Here is a 24,673-nt window from a genome sequence, read left to right as displayed (position 1 = left end):
ACTCTCGATGATATGCCTGCAATTTCAACAAAAGATTAGCACAAGTCCGAAGATGAATGAAAAAGTCAAAAGATGACCGACAGACTGAACCGTACCTAAGCGGAGAACCGAACTTAGACCGGCGTCATAGAGAGCTTGCTCAGTGATGAGCTCTTTCTGCTTCGGCACCGACATATCCTTCAGTCGGTGAAAGTCCTCTCGGACTTCTGTCTCCACTCGACTATTTTCGTTCGGCTGAGTTCGAGGGTCGCCCCAGCGAGAAGGAAACCCCCAGGGTAGCGGAGAAGAAGCGAAGAAAAATTGGTTCTTCCACCCGTGGATCGACGATGGAAGACCGATAATGAATGAAAGGTCCTTTCAGGGATTGAAGAACCACCACCCTCGGGCTTTTGGGTGGGGTTGGAGGACGAAGAACGCCCGAAAGAGAGAGATGCGGGGAAAGGTCGGCAAGAGCCGACACGACAAGGCAAAGTTGATTATTAGTCGGACAGAGTTCGACGTCAGTTGCATCGAGCAAAGCCCATAATAATCCAGGATATTTCGGACGAACTCCGGAATCGGAAAGCAAAGACCAGCCCGAAGGTCCTCAACGTAAAAGGCCACCTGGTCCGGAGGTGGGTTGTTAACCCGACCCTCCGCCCCAGGGGCGAAAAGTCGAAACTGCTCTGAAATACCATATTATTCCCTAAGCCGTTCGATGCTTTGCTCCAAAAGTGAAGAAGCCTCCACCTCCAGGGTCAATCGGGAATCATCGATCGAGTTCTCCGACTGACTTCCTCGAAGAGAGATTCTAGCCATAACGCTAGCCCCAAGAAAAGAGACCAAAAAGGAAAATGCAAAGGGAGCAAAGATGCAAAGGGACAAGAATGAAAAGCTTCGAGAAGAGTTTTCAAAAGAGGAGGACAGGAACAGCTACCTGGGACTGGGAGACAACTCGACAGGACCTCAGCGCTAGAAACAGAGCAGTAAAAAGTGAAGCTTTGGATACAAGTGGCCGTATATATATAAGGCCCTTCGACGGTCGAAGTTGAAAGCGCGCCGAACGAGGGCTTCCCAGATGCTGACACGTGGCAGCGCCCGGGCCTTTCCTTGGTCCGACGGTTCGACGCACCTGCCCCAGATCGAGCCACGTCGCCTCCATTCGTGCGAACGATTTCGGTCCAATAGCCCCCCAACGCATGGCGAAAAAATCGCATCTCGAAATTAATTAACCGACAGCGGTTTGCATTCCCAATGAGACGTCTGACGCCGACGGCGGTTTGCATTCCCAATGAGACGTCTGACGTCGGATCGTCCATTGGTATGGTCGGCAAAGTCGGAGCGTGACGTAATAAAAAACTACTCCTTTCGCCCGAGACTGTCGCCCACGTGGTAACGCGGGCCAACACGACATCAGACTCAGGAGTGGGGGGGCAACTGTTGGGATATACCGACTGACCCCTATACGCCGACTTATCCTCGGAACGATCTTACCGACGCCTGATTCTTCCCACCGGACGGACAGACGACTCCAACAATGACTGCCGACAATATTCGGCCAAAGGTATGTCGGCCAAACAGGCCAATACTATTTTCAACCGACCAAGCGGCCAAACCCATATCACCGATTCACTGTCGGGGGTGGCGGCCGACGTCCGACTTCCACAACACACCAGATCAGCCGATGGTATTTTCGAGTCATCACCCGACGTTCCGACAATCAAATACCGACATATAGTCAGCTAGTCCGTCCAAACGCCGTACAACCGCTATGGGCTGTTGTTCTGCCAAGGACATGCTGTACGACCACCATGGGGCATTGTCCCGTCAAGGATACAGATTAATTCTGATGACCTGACAATCCCCAATGATTTGATAGCCCTAGGCGATTTGACAATTCTCCAGTTGTCTGCACCATTAATTGCGGGACCATACCGCATTCTACTATAAAACGAGGTAAGGCAACAGTTTTGGTAAGCTTTCTCAAGTTCTCTTAAGCTTTCTCACGCTCTCTTGAGCTTTCTCAAGCTGAGCCCTTGGTTCTTTCCACTGTTGTCTAGTCTCCTCTTTGACTTAAGAATCGGAGGGTCTCCATCGGAGATATCTCCGATCAGTGAAGATTTTCTTTGTAGGTGCCCGTTCTCGATGATCAGGCAACGAAAAAATTGACCGCAACAGGTAGTAACTGATTTACTATTTTTTGAACAAAACAAGGTAGGAACGAGCAGCCGGGAGCCCTCTATTATTAATTACAAGATTCTATATGTTGCTTCCCATTGCTTAGGAAATGAAGCTTTCAAGCATAGTCGTAGACAAAAGCGACCTGTTTTTAATTATTGCAACATGTATGAATTGCCTTAACTAATGGTGTTTAATTGAAACAAATGATCTTAACCATTACAATTAGAAAAGAAAAAGAGAATATTAGTAAAATAACAGGCAGTTCTAATTTTGCATCAACATGAGAAAGAAAATTTTAAACATAAAGGGTTGAGAGTATAAAAACATCATGATGCTACTCTACTCTTTTCATAAAGTAGTAGTAGATAAATATGATAGCATTGATAAGTGGTTCACATGCAGGCAATGAATATGGACCCATCGCACTAGTGTGCAGGATATCTTAGGTCTTTCAACTTAACCATCAAAGATAATGGATGAGCAACCAATACCACATACCACAGTTTGACATTTTTTTTCAGGAAAAAAAGAAAAGAAAAGGCAGCATACTACATATATACCACAGTAGTGTATATATATATTGGAATTTTAGTAGTTCTACAACTACATCGAGCAAGCAAGTAATTAAGTTCTCTAACAAATGGAGCAAGCATTTGATCAGGAATTGTTGATGTTTATGTATAGGCAGTTGAATGATTAGCAAATAACAATATGTCTATTCTTCCACCTCTCTCTTTGCTCCCATCTCCACCTTGAGGGGGATGGAACTGGGTAGATGGGGAAAGAATAGTTGCAAGGAAGTAGAACTAGAATAAAGCAGAAAGGGTGGAAAACAAATAGACAATACATGTGCTGGTGAGGTAGTGCCTCACTCCGTGTCTGCAACGTCTTCTTAATTACCGCCTTTGTTTTATAGAAGTGGGGTTTCTTTTCCCAACAACATTAAAGCCTGCATACGTTAATGAATCTAATGAAGGGGGACTCTGGACTCCTGGGGACCTGTGTATATACTATTCTATGGGATGCATGAGATCCAAGCGAGGATTTTCATGGAAGAAACATCAAGTTTGGATATCGGTGACCAGCATCCGTCCCTCCCTCCATCGAACAAAGATCATATTGGGCCGGCACTATAAAATATTATATGAAACGGACTGCATAATATGCCATGTATTTTTTAATATTAATTTTAAAAAATAATTTTAAAATTTTAAAATTTTTCTATTCACAAATTTATTAGTCTTTTGGTTAAAGTATTCTCTTTTTTTCTTATTTTCAGTACATAGTAATATATACCATATGACCATATAACACACACAAAATATATAATGAGATGATACATACTGTAAGCTTTTCTGATACACACACAGCAACGACTCAATATCCATTTACAATTAAATTGATACATAGTTTATCAAATTTAGTATTTACTAGTACACAGTATATGACTGATTGATACACACTTAGTAAAATATTTATCCAATATTTCAATACACACTTTTAGGTAAAGCAATACATAATTTTCAAAATCTAGCATTCATTAGCACACAATATATATATGAGTAAATGATACATACTAGATGGCTTATTGATACATTTTATAAGCTTTTTTGATACACACCCAATATAACCCAATACATATCTCAAGGTCTTTTTTTCTCTTCCAAATCCCTCTTTTTTTCTAAGATTTTTATATCTAAAAGTTCACCGAAACTATATATCATTTTATCTAGAGGTGTATATTGAGACGTCAGATGAATATTATGCTAGGTGTGTGTCAACTGATCATATACTGTGTACTAGTGAATACTAAGTTCGATAAACTATATATCAATTTGTTTGTAAGTATATATTGAATTGTTGCTAGATGTGTATCAAAAAATTTTATAGTATATATCAATAAGCCATCTAGTATATATCATTTATTCATATACTGTGTGTTGATAAATACTATCTTTTAAAAACTATGTATTACTTTATCTAGAGGTATGTATTGGGATGTTGGATGCATATGTTATTGGATGTGTATCAACTAGTCATATACTGTATACTGATGAATACTAAGTTCGATAAACTATACATCAATTTATCTGCAGGTATGTATTAGGTCGTTATTTTGTTATTGGATGTGTATTAGAAAAACTAACAATATGTATCACCTACTTATATATTTAGTGTGTATCAAATGGCTATATAGTATATATTGTTATATGCTGAAAATGAAGAAAAAAGAGAATACTTTAATCATGGGACTAATAACTTCATTAGTAGAAAAGTCAACATCTAGAGTTATTTTTTAAAATTAGTATTAAAAGACATGTGACACATTATGAAGCCAACCATATATGATATTTTATAGTGCCTGCCCCATATGACTTTTGTTCCCTCCATCCGTCCATTCAAGCATATATACATAAACACTGACATATACAAACACACACACACATATAATAGAGTTAGATGAAGCAATAAAATTATATAATTTAATTTTTTACTATAAATTAAATAAATAAAAAATATAAAAACAAATTTAAGTATTTTATATAATATTAAATAAAATATGAGCCGAAGACATAAAACATAGTAAATCAAATTTTTAATAATAATAAAAATATAATAAATAAAAATATTATTCTTTAATAAATCAAATATCATTTTAACTAAGAAAAGTGATGAACTATCAACATGAATAACTAAATATCTCAGCATATAAATTCTTTTAGTATATAACATGTAATCTTTCACATGTTTAATTTTTCTTACAAACGGAGCGACTAGGATAAAGAGTCGGAAGGGAATTTATGAAGCGTTATATATATGTAGATCAAAATTAGGATAAATTTTATTATAACCTGTATTTATCCTGACCCATACTGCAAACCCTTTTGCCCATGAGAAGATCCCTTTTGGAGATTGCCAATGTGTAAATTATTAAATTAAAACTTATTTAGATATTTTGACATAAATATGTCACAAAAATCAGTCAAGTTAGCCGATCCAGCTCAGCATTATTTAAAAACTTGTTGAAACCCAACTTGGGGATTTGTTCGTTTGCAGAAAAAAATCATGGAGGATGTTTTCTCTTTCGCACAAGATTTGAGTTAAGAGTATTGGATTGATATGGGTTACGCTCAAATGAAATTCACAGCCCATGAATCCAATAGAAAATTTAATCCAAATTTTGCTGGATTACCCAACTAAGCTATAAGTTGAAACACAGAGGTAGGATTGACAGTAGGTTGGGTCGAAGCAAATCTATGCATTGGTAATATACAGGTACTCTAAAGTTCCATATGAAAAAAGAATAAATTTTTTTCATCCGTATTAAATAGACAAACATTATTTATCTCTTTGATGAATTCCTCGCCATCTCTTAATCTGAGACAACTTGAAACTTTGTAGTTGATTAATTGAAAAAATAATATTAACTATAGATTTCTTGAAGCATACGTTAGTTAAAAGTTCAATAAATGAAATAAATTTTGGTCTGTGTTTATATAATAGGTATGATAGTTTCAGCAAAAAAAAAAGAAAAAAAGAAAAAAAATGGAAGAAAAAAATATTGGATCCTTTTTGTAGGGACCGAAAATTCTGAAGCAAATAAGCAGAGTTTATTAAATTCCACCCACTTGAATCCCTAGCTTGTGGACCTTACAAATTCATAGCCTAAAACAAGAAAAAGAAAAAAAAAAAAATTCTTACTGGTACTAGATAACTAGGAAACTAGAAAAATAAGAATAAGGAGAAAAGGAATCACGAGGACATAAAATTGGCGGTGGCGTGGGTTTTCTAACTTGAATAGAAACCATATCCTTTGCCCACCCTTTCAAAACGACCTTGTTCTCAATGTTGAGCTGCTGCCATAAGGATTTTTCCTCATCAAACAACATTATAAGAAATACTTTATGCATCTTAAATATTTATTTTCTCTATGCAAGGCCAATATTGATGGAATTATTTGATACCGAACATGATTAATTATGATGACATAAACGAATAATAGCAACTGTTGTACCTGGCCCAAAAGAGGGGTAAGCTTGGGTGTTGTTTTAGGTTGAGAAATTAAAATATTAAATATGTATTGTATGTACATTAAAGTGTCCGAATCCTAATCTAGAAAACTCGCAATTTTTTCCGTTCATTCCATTTTGTTAATTCCTCGATGGACGCATTTGTGGACTATTGTTTTGGGCTATACCCGGCTTATCTAAAGTGCAGTTTCCCCCACCTGGCATGTGGCTAAAATATGGGCATCTTAAAAGCAGTTTAAACACCATTTAGCTCTATTTATCACATACATTTCCTGGTCTATGACATCAGACTCAAATAATTCCCTGATGTACTATTGCTAGTAGGCAAATAAAACATGTTTCATAGGCAACAAAAGAGCTAGTTTGGATGACAAAAGTTATATATATATATATATATATATATATATATATATATATATATATATATATATATATATATATATCAGAAAATAAAATATTTTTAAATTGAGAAGATGGACTAATTATGGAATCCCATATTGTAGTCCAAATATGATTGGCCACATAAAATACCATCTATATATATTTTATATACAGGCTATCAAAAGTATATTTATTGTCTATCAAAAAAAAGTCAAAAAAATATTTTGTTATATAGTCTAGTATTTAGCATGTGTAATGCCCGAAGAATATAATTTATTTAAGAGGTAGAAACATTTGATACACACTTATGATCCTAGTCAAGAACACTAAGATTCCATATCTTGCTTGTTTTTGTTTATGTAGTTCGATATTGTCCATTTATTGGAACATGAAAATGGATGTAGATTTTTTTTTTTTTTTTTTGAATAAAGAAAGCTATTCATTGATCAGAAAAGCATATTGCACCACAAGGAGCATCCTGTGGAAGTAAAGCACAAAGCAGGAGCTCAATGTCATACAGTTTCAGAAAACTTAAACTTTGACCAGCAAAACACGGCAATGACCTGGTTACAGATAATTGAGGTGCAACATAACAGGCCAAAAGCGCTCTGCTAGAGCCACCAAATTAATGAACGACAAACAAGCTGCAGGTATGGCAGGTAACCCATGCAGCAATGTATTAACCCATGCAATATTGAGCCATGTAGGTAAATTGGACATTGACTTTCTGATTTACTGCTGGTGTGAAGAATCCAACCATCTACGTTGGTCAGTCGGTAACATAACAATTGTACCTGTGATCCTTGCAAGCTTGTAGTATTTAATTTTTCCAGCATTGCTGCCCAAACATCATTTGAATTACGAACCCTTTTGCAGTGATTGACTTTGGCAGCTTGAAGTAAGTAATGAGATGAATCGGTCCTGATATGAATCCCTTGATCCAAATAACCACAACCTACCTGCCCAATCCTACATCCCTTACTATAATTGTAACAGATAAGCATAATTGAGCATAAAAACTTGTAATCAAAAACAAAGAGAGTTAGTGATAAACATATTGATTTTCAATTTTTTTTCCTTTCCTTTTCTTTTTTTCATTTATTTTTTTCTTTTTTCTGCTTTTTTTCCTTTCTTTTTCCTTTTATCCTTTCCCAACTCTTTTGTATTTCCTTTTTTTTCTTTTCTTTTTTTCCTTTGCTTTTTGTATTTGTTTCAACTTTCCCTTCTTTTCCCTTTGTAAAGGACCTTGTCTATTTACATATGGTTGACAGAGGAGCATAACAGGACAGAGGACTCTAGCTGAAGTGCCAAAAAAATGCATACTCATCCTATATGGATTCCAGAAAACTCATGTAATGATGTGTTGATCCAGATAATATTGAGCCATATATGCATACACCGGATACAACTTCTGGTTGATACTTACTAGTAAGAACCCACTGTAATAAGACATAAAGTATGTGTATCGCCGTGCCACTAATAAACCCAAATTTTATACAGTTCAGATGGCAGCATATGAACTTGTAGTGTGGTCCTTCCAAAATATTTTCCCCAATTTAAGTCAGCAATCTGAAATAAGTAGCAACGTGAAGCAGCCATACCATGCGACCATTGATACCAATGGCACCATCTATCGTGCCAAAGTCTGTATTCCTTAATGTAAGCAAATGAGGCGAAGCAACAGCAATAAACAAGTTGACACATGTAAATACATATTGACTTGGATACCTGTAGCCAAAATAAGGCAAAGTTAGTAGAAATCCTATTTTTTCCATTCCCATCCATTGATTTGCTCTTTCTTTTATTTTTTCCTTTCATCTTTTCCTTTGCTTTTTTTTTTCCTTGTTTCTTTTTTCCTTTTTTTTGATTTGTTTTTGTTTTTTTTTCTTTTTCTTTTCATTTTCCTTTTTTGATTTCTTTTTGTTTTTTCTTTTTCTTTTCATTTATCCTTTTGCTTTTTGCATATATCTCAATTTTCCGTGTATGTTCTTTTGAAATCTGCATATTTCTTAGTAAATTGTCCATGCTTATCCACCGAACCATGCCTATGGTTGTAGCAAGGAGCCAACAATGCAAGCCTAAAGATCAGCAGCCGCACAATGAAGAAGATCAAGTATTTGATATCCTAACCTGAGCATTCCAACAATTTGCTCACTTTTGTTCTCTTGTAAATAGTACTCCATATCCATCTGCTTTTAAAATATATGCACATAACGGATCTAGTGTGGATTGGTTCATCCATAAAAAATCTCCTTGCAAAGCAATATGAGGCATACTCGCAAGATGTATGACACCTTGAATAGGGTTGCTATTCGCTTCCATTGCCACTGGTCCCGCAAAAAAGGAAGATGTACATTTAAACAAGTTTTCGGTGTATTTATCCAACTAATAACTGTTTTAGAGTCTCTTTCTAGTCACACTCGATTCATATATTGCTCTTGTATAGTAGTTTTAACCTCCAACCACGCAGCAATTAACTCAGCTTTAGGTACATCCGTATGTTGTAACTGCTTGCCACCTACTTGAATCATTTGTTCTCGAAAGTTACAAATAATGAAACCAACAACAGTCTTGTTGTCACGTCCTCGATCCGAGATTGTAAATCGAGGGTCATGACAACCGCCGCATACTCATAAAAAACTTCTTCCTATAAGCATGCAAGGCATCTTATCATGTTATCTTAAAACAACAGCGTATTGGCACCCACCTTAATCAGACTATGAATCTTTAGATTTGATCATCCATGATTTTGATCTAGCCATGACTTATGTAGCCATGACTATATTAATTGTCACGCCTCCGATCCGAGATTGTGAGTCGAGGGTCATGGCAACCGCCGCATACTTATGTAGAACTCTCTCCATAAGCATGCAAGGCATCTCATCACGATATCAATGCATCGCAGCAGAATAAATTCAAATAATTATTATTCAACTGTAATTCAAGTAATTAAATCAAATGTCTTACATCCAATAAAATTTTTGCTAACAATAGATCTAAGTTCAATTGAAGTTGACAACGCTAAATCTCGCCTCTAAAAGCTTTATCCCAAAATTTCTTCCCACGCTCGAAATTAATTATCTGAATCTGAAAAAGAGAAAGAAGGAAAAAGAGAAAAAGAAAAGGAAAGAAAAAGAAGAAAAAAAAAGAAAAGAAGAAAAAGAAAAAAAAATAATAACAAATATATATATATATAAATATAAATAAATAAGTAAATAAATAAATAAATAAATAAATAAATAAATAAAATTGAAATTGATGAGAGAGAGAGTTTCTCTCTCTTCTCTCAGTCTGAACCCTGATTTTTCTCCCTCTGGAATTGAACTTTCTCTCTCTAAAATTTTCTCTCTCTAGCTTGTTTCTCTCTCCTGATGGATTTCTCTCTCTCTAAAGTTATTTCCTCTAGGATTAGCGTAGGGGAAGGCTTCATCTGATGATTCTGATCAAGTTTAGAGACGAGTCTGATTTTAAGCGAGATGTTGATTTTGGGATTTGTTAGATTTAATTTTGAATTAAAATTAATGTAAAAATATAATTTTGGATAATAGGCACGGAAGAATCTCCTAGAAGTTAGTCGATCTGTTCATTCAGTGCTCCGTGAAAGGTAAGTAATGAATCATCTTCTCGAGATATTTCATATTTATTCTGAAAATAAATAATTATTCTCTAAAATTATGCATGATTTATGGAATTATGTTTTGAAAGAAAAGTGCTTTTGAAATGTTATGGTATATCGATTTATGCACATGTTTAGTGAAAGATTATGATATATATTGTGGTACTAAGTATTTTGATATAGATCGGATTTATGCTCTCAGCCTAACTATGTTTCAGTGGGCCCCGCCAATGGGGATTATACGTTGGTACTTTGTGGACCCTGCCAGTGGGGGTTGTGCGCTGGTATTTGTGGACCCTGTCAGTGGGGGTTGTGCGCTGGTATTTGTGGACCCTGCCAGTGGAGGTTGTGCGCTGGTATTCTGTGGACCCCGCCAATAGGGGTTAAACGTTGGTCATAGTCGAGGCTGTTGAGTTACGAGTGTTTTGAATCGAATCGGATTTATGATTATATTATATGTGAATATTTGAAAATATTGGATTTACATTAAATCAGCATGAAATATATTTTTATGTTTAATTGCAGCATTATTCTTGAAAATTATATAATATCTGAAATATCTGGTAGAGATGCTTGTTACTTACTGGGTTGTCTAGCTCATTACCTTTCTTTCTATTTTTCAGATTCAGATAATTAATTTCGAGCGTGGGAAGAAATATTGGGACAGAGCTTTTAGAGGCGAGATTTAGCATTGTCAACTTCATTGAACTTAGATTTATTGTTTTAGTAAAATTTTATTTGATGTAAGACATTTGATTTAATTACTTGAATTACAGTTGAATAATAATTATTTGAATTTATTCCGCTGCGATGCATTTGATATCGTGATGAGATGCCTTGCATGCTTATGGAGAGAGTTCTTCATGAGTATGCGGCGGTTGCCGCGACTCTCGATTCATAATCTCGGATGCGCGGTTCTAATTCGAGAAAATCAGAGAGAAGGAGAGAGGGAGGAGACCAATGATCGGTCTCAAGAGGGAGGAGGTCTTCTTATAGAGAACCCTAGGACTCCAAGGGGTCCTAGGAGTCCTAATTTGCCCGGGACTCGTCGGAGAAGAAGACTCCTACCGAGAGTCTTCTTTCCGATTTTACTCTGTTTTTTTTTTTTTTTTCGTTTGAATGGCTTTGGTGGGCTGAGGTTTGAGCTATAACACTTGTCCTCCACCACTGATGCATCAAAATTTACCTTTAACACTCATGCAGAAGGAGGCAACCAATGAACAAGTAAGGGTTGAGCACAGCAAGCATTATGCTGTGAAAAGTTGCCCCATTGCCGTCACGGAGATTGATTAGGTAACCCCTCAAAAAGGTTAGAATCTGAGGTAAATAGCAATATTTACTTAAAAATATATTTATTTAATATAGATATTTACTTAAAAATATGTAGCTTGTACCTTGCATAACTTAATGATCCAACTCAAAGATCAAATTTGGATTGAATTGGTTGGTACTAATTGAATCAGCTACTGAATCAAATGTCTAAATGAAACAACTCCATTCAAACCTTGATCATCCAACTCAGTGACAATCATATATTATTTAATTAATCTTGTAAGTTGTCCAATTTGCTACTACATCTGGATCATTAAGGTTCATATGAAACAAGGTTTAAATTTTCTTTTTGGGAATACCGTTTTGCGGTATTATATACAGCTTCGCACGTGCTACTGGATCGGACATAGATAGAGAATGGTAAGATGCGGGCAGATACCATGTATGCAGTACAACCCGTTTTATATCATGCCTCCAAGTACTGAAGAAAATAATTGTACCAAAAAAAAAAAAAAAAACTAACGGAGGCAATAGACTTTTTTTATTATTTTTTTTGTCGGTGAAGGATAGTCCCATGCTGACATCCCCCAGGGCCCGCACCTGCGTCAGGCTGATTGGATTGGATCATTTAAGGTTCCGGTTGTATGGCTTTTTTTTTTTTTTTTTTCTTTTTTTCTTTTCATTAATATCGGATTGCTCCATTGAGCCTCCAATAAATAGAATCAATTGCATCAACCAATAATAAATTTTGAAGACAGCTAATAGGATGGCAAATTTGGTGGTTTTTTTTATAGCTGTCTATGACGGATCAGAGTACTAGAAGATTTTATCCATCAACGATGAATGATTAGACTTTTGATTATGAATTTTTGTAGCGATTAAAGAGTGACTGTTTCCAATCCCCTTTCATAATGATATAACATTATGCTAGACCATCCTGGTATGATTTTGCCACTTCTCATTTTCTGTGCACGAATTGATAGAGATTCTCTTTTGCTTGGCTATAAGTGGTATACTAGCGTAATTTTTCGTAAGAATATATCCGGATTTTATTTGTTATCTTTCATAAAAATATGGGAGGTGGCATGGTCATTTTTTGCATGTCTTATACTCACTCGTCGATCCAAATGTGATCCTTGATTGTTCCGGCCATGAAAACAAATTTGGCACCGCACCATGCACATCGGTCCAGCACAGTGCCTCAACTAAACAAGAGCACGTTTTGACTGGGGATGGAATTGAGATAAGGTTAATTCACCTTGATTTATCTATCATTATTTTAACCTCAATTCGCACTTAATTTGAACTGATTCCAATATAAGAGCAGCTTGGTAAGTCTAATTGAGTTGAAAACAATGAGAGAGAGAGAGAGAGAGGGAGGGAGAGAATGAATGGTGGGTTGGGCCTGGGGCTCAACTCAAGCCTGGCTCCGGGCTCAGTTGTGGGCTCAAGGCTTCGGGCTTGGTTCTAGGCATGGGTGCCGCTTAAATGAGGGACCGAATACCCTCGGTCTTGGTCAGGTGTGCGCAGAGTGATACTGGTCCGCTTGGATGCCTAATAGGGCATCGGGGTGATGTACTCACCCAGGAGTCAAGGGGAGCCCCATTCTAGCCCTCTGGTGGGGAGCTGTGGCCATCTAGCTTGTCAAGTGAGCCGTCTTAATCTGACGCATTGGATATTTTCTAGTGGAAGGGAGCCCTCATGATCCCCCCTGTCCCCACTCTTTTTATTAAAAAAAAAAAAAATTGGGGGATAAGCATAGCCATTGTTACCATGTAAGCATCTTTGTGCATGGGAGAGTAGCAGATCCAGTCTTATCAGATCTATAAAAGACTGTGAGGGAAAATAAAACAATAGACCAGAATGGATTTGTTCAGTTTCATACCAAGTTGCGGAACCCCTGATGACAGTCTGTCCATGGCCTACTCTCCCTTTCCTAATTAAACGATGGGAACAGAATTTACCTAATTCTTATCTCCAACGAGAGAAAGCCCACCACCCAAGGTTAGTTTTTTTGTGTGATGTAGAAATTCTTTGTGCACCATCTACGATGTAGAAAATCCAATATGAAGTATACCGTCTTGTCTAATTGATTTACGTAGCCATCACTTTCCAATGCATATTTAATGTCAGCAGATTTATTATTTCGTTTAAAAATTTTATATGATGAAAATATTTTTCTTAAAAAATTATGACATCCTTTCTGAAAATTTATTACATCCTTTCACAAAAATTATGACATCCTCTGTATAAAAAGGCTAAACTCAAGCGACTGTCATAATTTTTATGAAGGAGTATCATAATTTTTAAGAATGGATGTCATAATACTGTTTCCTCATATATTTATTATCTTTTTTCCTCCATGCAGTATTATGACATCCGTTTTTAAAAATTTTGATACTTCTTCATAAAAATTATAACACCTCGCTTTAATTTAGCCTCTTATGCAGGGGATATCATAATTTTTGTGAAAGAATATTATAATATTTAAGAAAGGATGTCATAATTTTTAAGAAAGTTATTTTTATCGTATAAAATTTTTAAATAAAAAAATCAACTTATTAGTATTAAATATGTGTTGAAAAATAAAGGCTATATGGATCAATTGAATGAGATAGTGCGCTCAACGTCGGAGCTGGGACAGAACACAAAACTTTCGTCACTGGAAGAGACAGCATGGCCCAAGAGACTGCCCACTCTCTACAAAATAAGAAGGATGGCCATCGGTATAAGATGACAAATTTGGACATAGCAAAAAGTTCATGATACATTAAACTCGCTGGTGATTGTACCAGTGCTCCATAAAATGTGTTCTAGACAGATGGTTGTTCTGAAAATTATTTACTACTTCTGGACAAAAAATTTGACACAATTTTGAGATCAGTGAACCCACCGACAGATCACATGAATAGAATCCTTAAAAGGGACCTTCTTTTAGAGGAGGTGTGAGACTCAGTTTTCTTGATTAACCCATCCAAATCACGCTGCGGAGACGATGATGGTATGCCTCACCTTTTCTTCCAGAAAATATTGACGTACGATGGATAATGATGTTAATAAAGCCTGCCTTCCTTTCTTGAATAATGGTCAGCTATGGAATAGCTACACTCATACTGCTCTTATCCCAAAAATCAGAAATATATCCAGAAAATATGATTCAGTATCGCCCTATTAGCTCATGCAATGTCATTTATAAAATAATTTATAAAGTAGTTGCTAAGAAGCTAAAAAGAGTATTAGATAGAATTATTTCTATCAATCAAAGGGTTAGGTTAGACAAAAAATGGTAATGTTGACAATTTACAATTAAATGGCTACATATTATTATCGATGGTCAAAATTTAATGGGACGAACAACGATGGAATACAAGGTAAAAAGAGAGGGATATGTGCAAATAGTGAGTTTGGAAAGACAAATATGCATCAAGCCATCCTCCTAGCGATCTATGTGCACAATGTGCCTTTTGATATTCTCATAATACCATGGCATATATGTTATAGCCCTAGTTTAGTCCTCAACATTAAAAAGACTGAGTATTTTTATAAGCTTTATTTTAGTATATTGCTTTTTCGTCCAACAAACATCTAAGCATCTAAAATTTTAGAAAAAATGTTGAGGACCCCAAACAAAATAAATCTAAAATTTTACAAAATTCTTTACAACATATAACTAAATAAACAACTATAAGTCATTCACTCACTCTCTGATGATCAATCACAGTTTATACACGCAAGTCATCATAAAATTTTCAGAAAACCTTTAGTTATAGTCAGCCCTCTTTGTTTTTGTTCGTAGATTTTCCATAGTCATTTATGTATGCATTCATACGTTTATATGCTAATTTACTCTAGTTCTCTTTATTTGTTTAACATTTTCATCAACTTAAATGTATTCTTGTACTTCCTTTTTGACTTCAAAACTTTTCCCCTCGTTCAACTGCTTTCTTACTGGCTTTCAAATTAAAAGATGGGGAACCTACCATCCAATACAAAGTATATCATATGCAATTGCTCAATACAAAGCATACCAACAGAAGTTGCATTTGGGGGAACCTTATTAACATAAAATGCACACAAAAGTGTATGTACAAAACGCTAATATCACAATGTTAGGAGGCATTTAGCCCTTATTACTTCAGAATACACAAATAAAATAGAAGAAAATATATACATGGGTTGTTCCCCACTTTTCATCAAGTGGACCGTTCAAATTCTAGAAAGATGCAATCGATCAACATCCCTCCGTCTTCCACTAGAGAGCTCCAGAGTATTTGCCTCTTGTATTAAAAAATCGTTGAATGAGTTTAGCATGAATATACTGGATCCAATTCTGAATTTGTATTCTTAGATCAAGATAATGCTAAATAACAACCTGCAAGGACTTCTTTTTGTTAGAAAAATTTGGATTGTTTCCGATTACAAATTTGCCTTCTCTTCTGCAAAGACCAAAAAGAATTAGCGAATATAACTGCTTCCAAATGCATCCCCCATCCATTTCTACTGAAACTTGTGATCATTGTTTCAAGTCCTCGGTGAATTGCGTTATCTGAAAAAAAATAAGGCTACTCATTTACTACCTTAGAAGAATATTCCTCCATTTTCATTTGTGCCCTGATTGATTAGCCAGAATATAGTTCATAAGCCATGCCGAACAGCATGACGACCGATCAGAATTCGATTGATTACCATCAAACTCTAATCTAAACTGTTTTGAAACAAACTCAGATCAGAGATATTGTCTTATAAATGGAACCTATATCAAACAAATTCTTCCATCAATTTCCCCAGCTCATGCAGCACCAAATGCATCTCCTTATAATGTGGATGTGATCTGTCCTCGACCAAGAACTCATGAATGACACCTCTGACTTCAATCCAACTCCACCCTGGAGGCTTACTTGCATCCTTTCCTGTCATCTCCCTGATTGAAGCTACTTCATTCCATTGTTGTTTGTTTGCATACATATTCGATAAAAGTACAGGCGTACCTCCTTTGTACCTGCAGATTGACTCAATTTTCTTTGAAACAAGTTCAGCTATCTCTAAGTCACCATGAATTCTACATGCACTCAACAAAGCCCCCAGAATCACCAAGTTGGGTCCTATGTGCATGCTTGAGACAAGCTCATAGGCACAACCCACGAGTCCTGCCCTACTTAAAAGATCCACCATGCACCCATAATGCTTGAGCTCTGGCACAACTCCATGTACCCTCTCCATGGAGTCAAAAATCTCAAGCCCCTCAATTGCCAACCCTGCATGGCTGCAAGCAGAAAGAACTGCGACAAAGGTGGTTGCATCGGGCACGACATCCATCCCTTGCATCTGTGAGAATACATCAAGAGCTTCTTTACCAAATCCATGTGAAGCCAAGCCAGTAATTAAGGCTGTCCAAGAATGCAAGTCCCTCTCACTCATGCTATGAAACACTTGAACAGCATGAGCAATGCTCCCACACTTTGCATACATGTCGATCAATGAATTCCTAATGAAAACATCCCCTTCTAAGCCAACCTTCTCTACATATGCATGCAAGCTCTTGGCATGAACCAAAGACCCTAAATTCGCACACGCCGACATGGCAGAGACCATCGTAGCAACATTAGGAGTGACATCCAAATCATTAAACCTCATCTCATTAAGCACCTCCAATGCCTCCCAATGGCAACCTTGATCGACTAGACCTGAGACCATCGCAGTCCACGCGACAACATCTCTATGGGGCATTCCATCGAAGGCCTTGCGTGCATCTCCTAGAGACCCACATGACAAGTACATCCTCACAATTGCTGTCTGCACGAATGGATCAGCATCAAAGTCCAGAACGAAGGCATGAGCATGGACCGATCTACCCAAATAGAGATCACGAGAAGAGCGGCAAGCCTTGAGCAAGAAAGGGAAGGTGTACTTATCTGGGAGAGTTCCTCTCTGGAGCATTTCGGCATACACGGAGAAGGCGGCCGACCGGGAGCGGTCTTCAGAAGCGGCGAGGGCTCTGATGATGGTGTTCCAGGAGAAGAGGTTTGGCTTTTCCATCTGGGAGAAGACCAGGGAGGCGAAGGAAAGGTCGGGTGTTGAGGAGGAGGAGACGGCGGAGTGGAGGACGCGGCTGGCGACGAAGGGGTTGCGGAAGAGGCCGGAGACGATGGCGTAGGCGAGGATGGGTTGGAGCTGGCGCGGGGAGTCGCAGGTCTCAAGGGAAAGGAGGCGGGGGTGGCGTTGCATTATTTGGTTGGAGGACATCCAAGCAGGGGTTTGGTCGCCAGCGATGGAGGAGAGGCGGGCTCGGGAGATGAAGGTGGTGGCGCGGAGGAATATGACGAGATTCTTGGGCGTTACAAAGGCGCGCAGCATACTTTGGTTTTGGTTGGCGCGTGAAATGCAGATAAGTTTGCAGTAAGTTGCATGGACGGCTACGATGAAACCAAAGGTTCGGATATTCTTTATTAGTGCTACTGCCACAAGACTATCGGCTGTTTCTCGCTCCCTTCGTTGAACCAAGGATTCGGTCCCCTATATTGACCTCGAGTTGTATACCACGTCATCCGTTTGATGGAACTCCACACAGCTCTCAAAGCACTTCAAACCCTTATTCATCAGCCTATACATAGTAGAATTCCACATGATGTTTGCATGATCCACCGGTAGATTCATATGAAAGAAGATGAATCATCCTTTCATATCGGAGATACAATCGACAGCCATTTATATTTAACCACCTTTGCGGAGGAGTTTGGCACCGATTTGATCATGGATAACCTACAATTTAATTAGAAACTACAAAAAACTGTATTATTAAAGACAGGCCTATATGGCTATATATGAGGGCTCATGCTGTAGTAAGGTTAGTTAGAAGATATCATTAGAGTTCATTATCTTTGTATAAATCTTATTCATTAGCCTATACATAATAGAATTCCACATGATGTTTGCATGATCCATCGGTAGATTCATATGAAAGAAGATGAATCATCCTTTCATGTCGGAGATACAATCGACAGCCATTTATATTTAACCACCTTTGCGGTGGAGTTTAGCTTCGATTTGATCATGGATAACCTACAATTTAATTAGGAACTACAAAAAACTGTATTATTAAAGACAGGCCTATATGACTATATATGAGGGCTCATGCTGTAGTAAGGTTAGTTAGAAGATATCATTAGAGTTCATTGGCTTTGTATAAATACTCAAATCTCTTTTTTTTTTTTGAATGTAAGTACTCAAAATCCCTCTATCATATGATTGATGTCATATCAAATGAAGAAATATGAGAGCCTATGTTGCAATGTCCTTTTAATTCATATAAGTCAAGGATCGGGTCTATTTTGATATCATTTATAATGATCTAAAATCTTACCAAAAAGACTAGTTCAAAGATATTATCCTTATTCATTGATCTTGAGTGCTCAAGATCTCTATATTATATAACAAAGTGGTATTAAATGCAACATGAGTCCTTATGTCAAAATTTCTATACAAGTAACACCTTTGCATATAGAGCAATGTAATATATAAAGGTTTAGATTCCTTTAATGGTTGGATGATTGATGGACCCAATTGGACTTACTAGATATGAAAAGGTTTAAAGTTATTTGCATCCACAATGTTACTAAAGGAGGATAGTAAGAGCTTACAACAAGAGGCCAATTACAAGAGTTTGAGCCAAATGTTTAGTTCTAAAGAAGGTCTAATCATATAATATTAAATAAAAGTTCATACATAATTGGGGAGGACACAATAACCATTTATTGTGAAAGAGGTCTATCTTGGAAATGCTTTTATATTCACCACCATGGATGGTAGTAAATTTTTTTTTGTCCAATCAATACAATATCAAGAAGTATTATGCTTGAACCCTAGGAAAAGTATAAGATTGTATTGGTATAGAAGGGAGGACATCATCAGTCTTACATTAGTTGTGAGTCAAGGAAGACTTTAATTTATAGAGGAAGGGACCATCTATCTCATGTGAGACACTTTTTGAAGGACAAAACTATGATGCCCATGGGTCAGAGTGGACAACACTTCATGTGCCGAGACATGAGTTCTTGACTGCAATAGTGGTGCACCAGATAAGGGACTACCCTTATAACTGTGGGATTCCTTCCGTCCGTATACTAGTCTGTGGTAAAAATAAAGAGGAGGGCTTCACACTTGATCGCCATTCGATCGCGATCGCGTGCCTTTTTGATCGCTGGATCGTGCAAAACCTCCTCTGGACCGTGATTTTTGGCTCCTGCACCATGGTGGTCCATAGGGCATGCATGGACCGTGACTTCCTCCCATGGTCCATCATGGACCGCATCACACGGATGGCCGGGGCCGCACGTCCACGTGCCCGTGCTGCAGGTCCCTAGGCCGCGTTTCATGGGCTTTTCATGTTTAGGTTTCTGCTGCTGTGGGTTTCGCTGTTGTGCATCGAATTCGAGGCATCAAATCTCAATAATCTCCACCTCGACTTGATATTCGGCATCCACCTGATTTTGAGAACTTTTGGATCTTCTCGCTTCTATGCCTGGGACATATTCCTGCTACTCATGGATGGGCAAACATAGGAGTCGAGTCAGACCGCTCGATCCTATCTCTGTCCTGTATGACGTGAGACCTGCTCGGGATAGCTTCTTAGCGATGTCGCGTATCATCTTCCTGAGTCTTCAGTCTCGTATCCAATCCATCTCTGCCTCGTATTGAGCTCCCATTGGCATCTTTCATAGTAGACAGTTTCTCCTTGCACTTGCACAAGAGAGCATCGATCAACCCTTGGTAGTTGATCTTCATCTTGATTGCATCTGACTTCTCTATCTTCTTCAATCTTGATCAACACCACCGCAACCCGAATAATCTAGTGCTCTGGTATCACTTGGCTCTCTGATAGCACCTGGCTCTCTGATATCTAATAATCTTATCCTTTGCTTGTAGCCCCGATCTGGATAACCTTTCCTTTGAAAACCATCCCTGCCATCATCCTTTAAGAGAAATTTGCCTTGAAATCAAATTTCAGCACACACAGAGAGAGAGAGAGAGAGAGAGATGTAAGAATCATAAAGAAAGAGAGAAAAGTGTAGAGAAGGAAAGAACAAAAGACCTAATACCGTATCAGGGGCATTTGTCAAGCTTCCTTCCACGAACTTCATCTCATGGTTATTGTTGGGATATACCGACCGGTCCCTCTCACGCTGACTCACCGTCGGGCCCGCCTGACCGGCGCCCGACTCTACCGACCGCACCGACCGACAACTGCCGACACCGTCCGATCGAATATATGTCGGTCAGGCAAACCCTCTCCGTTCTTGACTGGCCGAACTACGGAGCCCGATATCCGACTCCCGCCACGCGCCCGACTGACCGTCGGAGGGTCCCTAGGTCTTCACCCAACGTCCTATGGCCAAATACCGACGTATGGTCGGTCGGCTCCTCCGAACACCGTACGGCTACTGAGGGCCACCACCCTGACAAAAGCATGCGGCGCAACCGCCCTGGGACATTGTCCCACCTAAGACATGGGTCAACCCTAGTGATTTGACAGTCCCACGATGATTTGACAGCCCCATGACGACCCTGACAGCCTCCGATGATTTGACAACTCTCCCATTGTCTGTGCCATTAATGACGGTGCCATGCCGCTCTCTACTATAAAATGGGGAAGGCAACAGTGCTGGAGGAGGTTCCTTCGAAACCCTTGGGCTTACTCTATCCTCTCCCTCTCTCTCGCTGAGCTCCTTGATTCTTTTTTATTGTTGCTTAGTCTCCTCTCTGACTTGACCGTCGGAGGGTCCCCGTCGGAGTCACCTCTGGTCAGTGCGGACTTCTTTTGCAGACGCTCGTTCCTGACGACCAGGCAACGAGGGGATTGGCCGCAACAGGTTTGGCATGCCAGGAAGGGGGGCGACAGGGATCATGACCCCCATAGAATTCGAAACATCCTTTCGAGATGACTAGAATCAGGGCTCAGCGATCGAGGGCCACCGGATCGGCAAGGCACTCTTCCCATCGAGAAGAGGCCTCTCCTCCACCCTCCATGGCGGAACCTAGCTCTTCGCATCCCGTGGTGACCACAGAGGCGCAGATCACGGCGATCGTGCGGCAGATGACTGTGCTGACAGACGCGGTCAAGAGCCTTCATCAACAACCAACTCAGTTGCCACACTCACCGGCGGGGCGACCGATGGCACACCCGATGCCCTCCAGGAGCAGCCACCGACGCCTGCACCGGTCTCCATCCCCTCCCCAGGAGCAGCCATCACGGTACTCCCACCGTGAGGGGGAAAGGCGGACACAGCATGATGCCCACCGGTCCCGATGACCGTCTCCTTCCCAGCTGGAACGAGCAAAGAAGGAGAAGCGGCTGCGGACACCGTCTGCGTCCCTCTCAGATTCATCGGGAGACTCCACCCCTGGGGTCTCTCAGCACCGACGGGCCGACGATTACGAATGCAGGTTCGAAAAAATTGACCGTCGGCTTGCCCTGCTGCGGGTGGACGGACAGAAGTCTTCGAACGACGTCGACTTTCAGACTGCCCAACCTCTCTCCCGACTCATCCTCGACGAGCCATCCCTAGTCGGTTCAAGATACCTCATGTGGAGCCCTACGATGGCTCCACCGACCCAGTTGATCATCTGGAGAGCTACAAGGCTCTCATGACGATCTAGGAGGCGACCGATGCTCTTCTCTGCATCGGCTTCCCCGCCACACTTCGCAAGGCCCCCAGGGCCTGGTACTCCGACCTCCGCTCAGGAAGCATTCACTCCTTTGGGAAACTCGAACATGCTTTCGTGGCCCACTTCAGCACTAGCCGGAAGCCCCCACGGACCTCCGACAGCCTTTTTCCCTCAAGCAGGGAGAAAACGAGATGCTCCGACACTTCGTGACGTGATTCAATGCGGCCACGCTCGAGGTTCGGGACCTCAATGAAGACATGGCTATCTCAGCCATGAAGAGGGGGCTAAGGGGGTCCTGATTCACGTACTCCTTGGATAAGACCCTCCCCCGGACATACGTCGAACTGCTGGAGCGCGCGTACAAATATATGCGCGCAGATGAGGGAGCTTCCGACCGATACCTGACTGAGGCCAAGGGCCCGAAGGAGAAGCGAAGGAAAGGTCGGGCTCCTGTCGAGCCTAGCAGGCCCCCAACCAACAGACATGTCTCACTTGAACGACGGAGCCCGAGATCACCTCGACGGTGGAGTCCGAGGCCGACGCATTCCAGGTATGACTCCTATACCCCTCTCTCTGCTGCTCGTGCACAGATTTTGATTGAGATCGAAGGGAAAGAATATCTGCGACGGCCTCCGCCTTTGAAGGCAAAGGGCCTCGATCGACGAAAGTACTGTCGATTTCATCGAGGCCACGACCACAACACTGAGCAGTGCATCCAACTCAAGGATGAAATCGAGGCCCTCATATGCTGAGGGTATCTCAAAAAATTCTGAAAGAACCTGCCGACTCGACCCATCCCCGATCGACGATCCCAACCGACTGAGGAGGCGACGAACAATCAGCCCACGGTCGGGGTTATCAACATGATATCCAAATGATTGGACCTAGGGACAACTGCTGGAGGGGAGCCGACGAAGAAGCTATGCCAAGACAATGTAATTACCTTCACGGATGAAGATGCTCGGGGAATCCAAACTTCCCACGACGATGCTATTGTTATTTCGGCAACAATAGCAAATTATGATGTAAGAAAAATCTTTGTTGATAATGGAAGTTCGACTAATATTTTGTTTTACTCGACCTTCTTCCGAATGCGACTGTCGGCTGATCGGCTCGAAAGAGTCTCTACGCCCCTGGTGGGTTTCGTCGGGGAAGTCATCATGGTGGAAGGAGAAATTACTCTTCCCGTGACAGCCAAAACCGAACGACGATAAAGCACTGTCCATTTAACTTTTGCAGTCGTCCGAGTACCTTTGGCCTACAACGCCATACTTGGAAGACCCGGGCTAAACGCCCTCAAAGCTATAGTCTCGACCTACCACCTGCTGGTTTGGTTTCCGACCAAAAATGGAGTCGGGGAGATGCGCGGGGACCAACAGCTCGCTCGCTGATGCTTCCAGATCTCTGTTCGAAGTAACGAAGCAAAGAACTCCCTATCAGCCGACAAGTTGGACCAGCGGGGAGAGGAAGAACGGGGTGAATCAGCCGAACAGCTTGTTCCCGTCCTGATAAAGGAGAATCCCGAACGAGTGGTCTGGGTCGGATCTCAATTACCCGACCTCGAGCAACGGCAGCTAGTGGAGCTGCTGAAGGTCAATGCTGACGTATTCATCTGGTCAGCAGCGGATATGTCCGGCATCCCCCCGGAGACGATGACTCACCGACTCAACATCGACCCAGCAATGAGGCCGGTGAGGCAGAAGAAGCGGTCTTTTGCTCCCGAGAGATAGAAGGCAATCGACGAGGAAGTGGACAAGCTACTCGAGGCAGGCTTCATCAGAGAAATGATGTACCCTGATTGGCTCGCCAATGTTGTCATGGTGAAAAAAGCCAACGAGAGCTGGAAGATCTGCATCGACTATACCGACCTAAATCGTGCCTACCCGAAGGACAGCTTCTCACTTTCAAAGATCGACTAGCTGGTAGATGCGACGTCCGACCATCGACTGCTCAGCTTCATGGATGCCTTCGTCGGATACAATCAGATCCGGATGGTGCCCGAAGATAAGGAACACACAGCCTTTGTGACCGCCAAGGGCCTTTACTGCTATAGAGTAATGTCCTTCGGACTGAAAAATACCGGGGCCACCTACCAGCAACTTGTCAATAAGGTCTTCAAAGACCAAATCGGATGCAACATGGAGGTGTATGTGGACGACATGCTAGTAAAGAGTGCACAGACCTCAGACCATGTCCAAGACCTCGAAGAAACTTTTTGCACTCTTCGACGACATCGGATGAGGTTAAATCCGACTAAGTGCGCCTTCGGGGTGACTTCGAAAAAGTTTCTCGGGTTCCTCGTTTCTCAACGAAGAATTGAGGCTAATCCTGAGAAAATAAAGGCAATCATCGACATGCGGCATCCGGACACTAAGAAGGAGGTCCAGCAGCTTAACGGAAGGATTATCGCACTCAGCCGATTCATCTCTCGGTCGGCAGAGAGATGCCTCCCGTTCTTCATGATCCTGAGACAGGCGAAGGACTTCTCTTGGTCGGATGAGTGTCGGTAGGCCTTCGAGGATCTGAAATGGTACCTGGCCTCCCCGCTGTT

General features: G+C 40.5%; 1 protein-coding gene across 1 annotated transcript; it reads right to left on the bottom strand.

Moving 5' to 3' along the window:
* Nucleotides 1-15,477: 15,477 nt before the first annotated feature.
* Nucleotides 15,478-17,919, bottom strand: LOC105052620 (pentatricopeptide repeat-containing protein At4g21065). Its single transcript, XM_073244904.1, has one exon. The coding sequence runs from the start codon at nt 17,812-17,814 to the stop codon at nt 16,219-16,221; it is 1,596 nt and encodes a 531-aa protein (XP_073101005.1). The 5' UTR covers nt 17,815-17,919; the 3' UTR covers nt 15,478-16,218.
* Nucleotides 17,920-24,673: the final 6,754 nt, after the last annotated feature.

Source organism: Elaeis guineensis, chromosome 10, assembly GCF_000442705.2.
Source record: "Elaeis guineensis isolate ETL-2024a chromosome 10, EG11, whole genome shotgun sequence".
NCBI classification, from domain to species: Eukaryota; Viridiplantae; Streptophyta; class Magnoliopsida; order Arecales; family Arecaceae; genus Elaeis; species Elaeis guineensis.
This window is presented reverse-complemented; position numbering and strand designations above follow the sequence as displayed.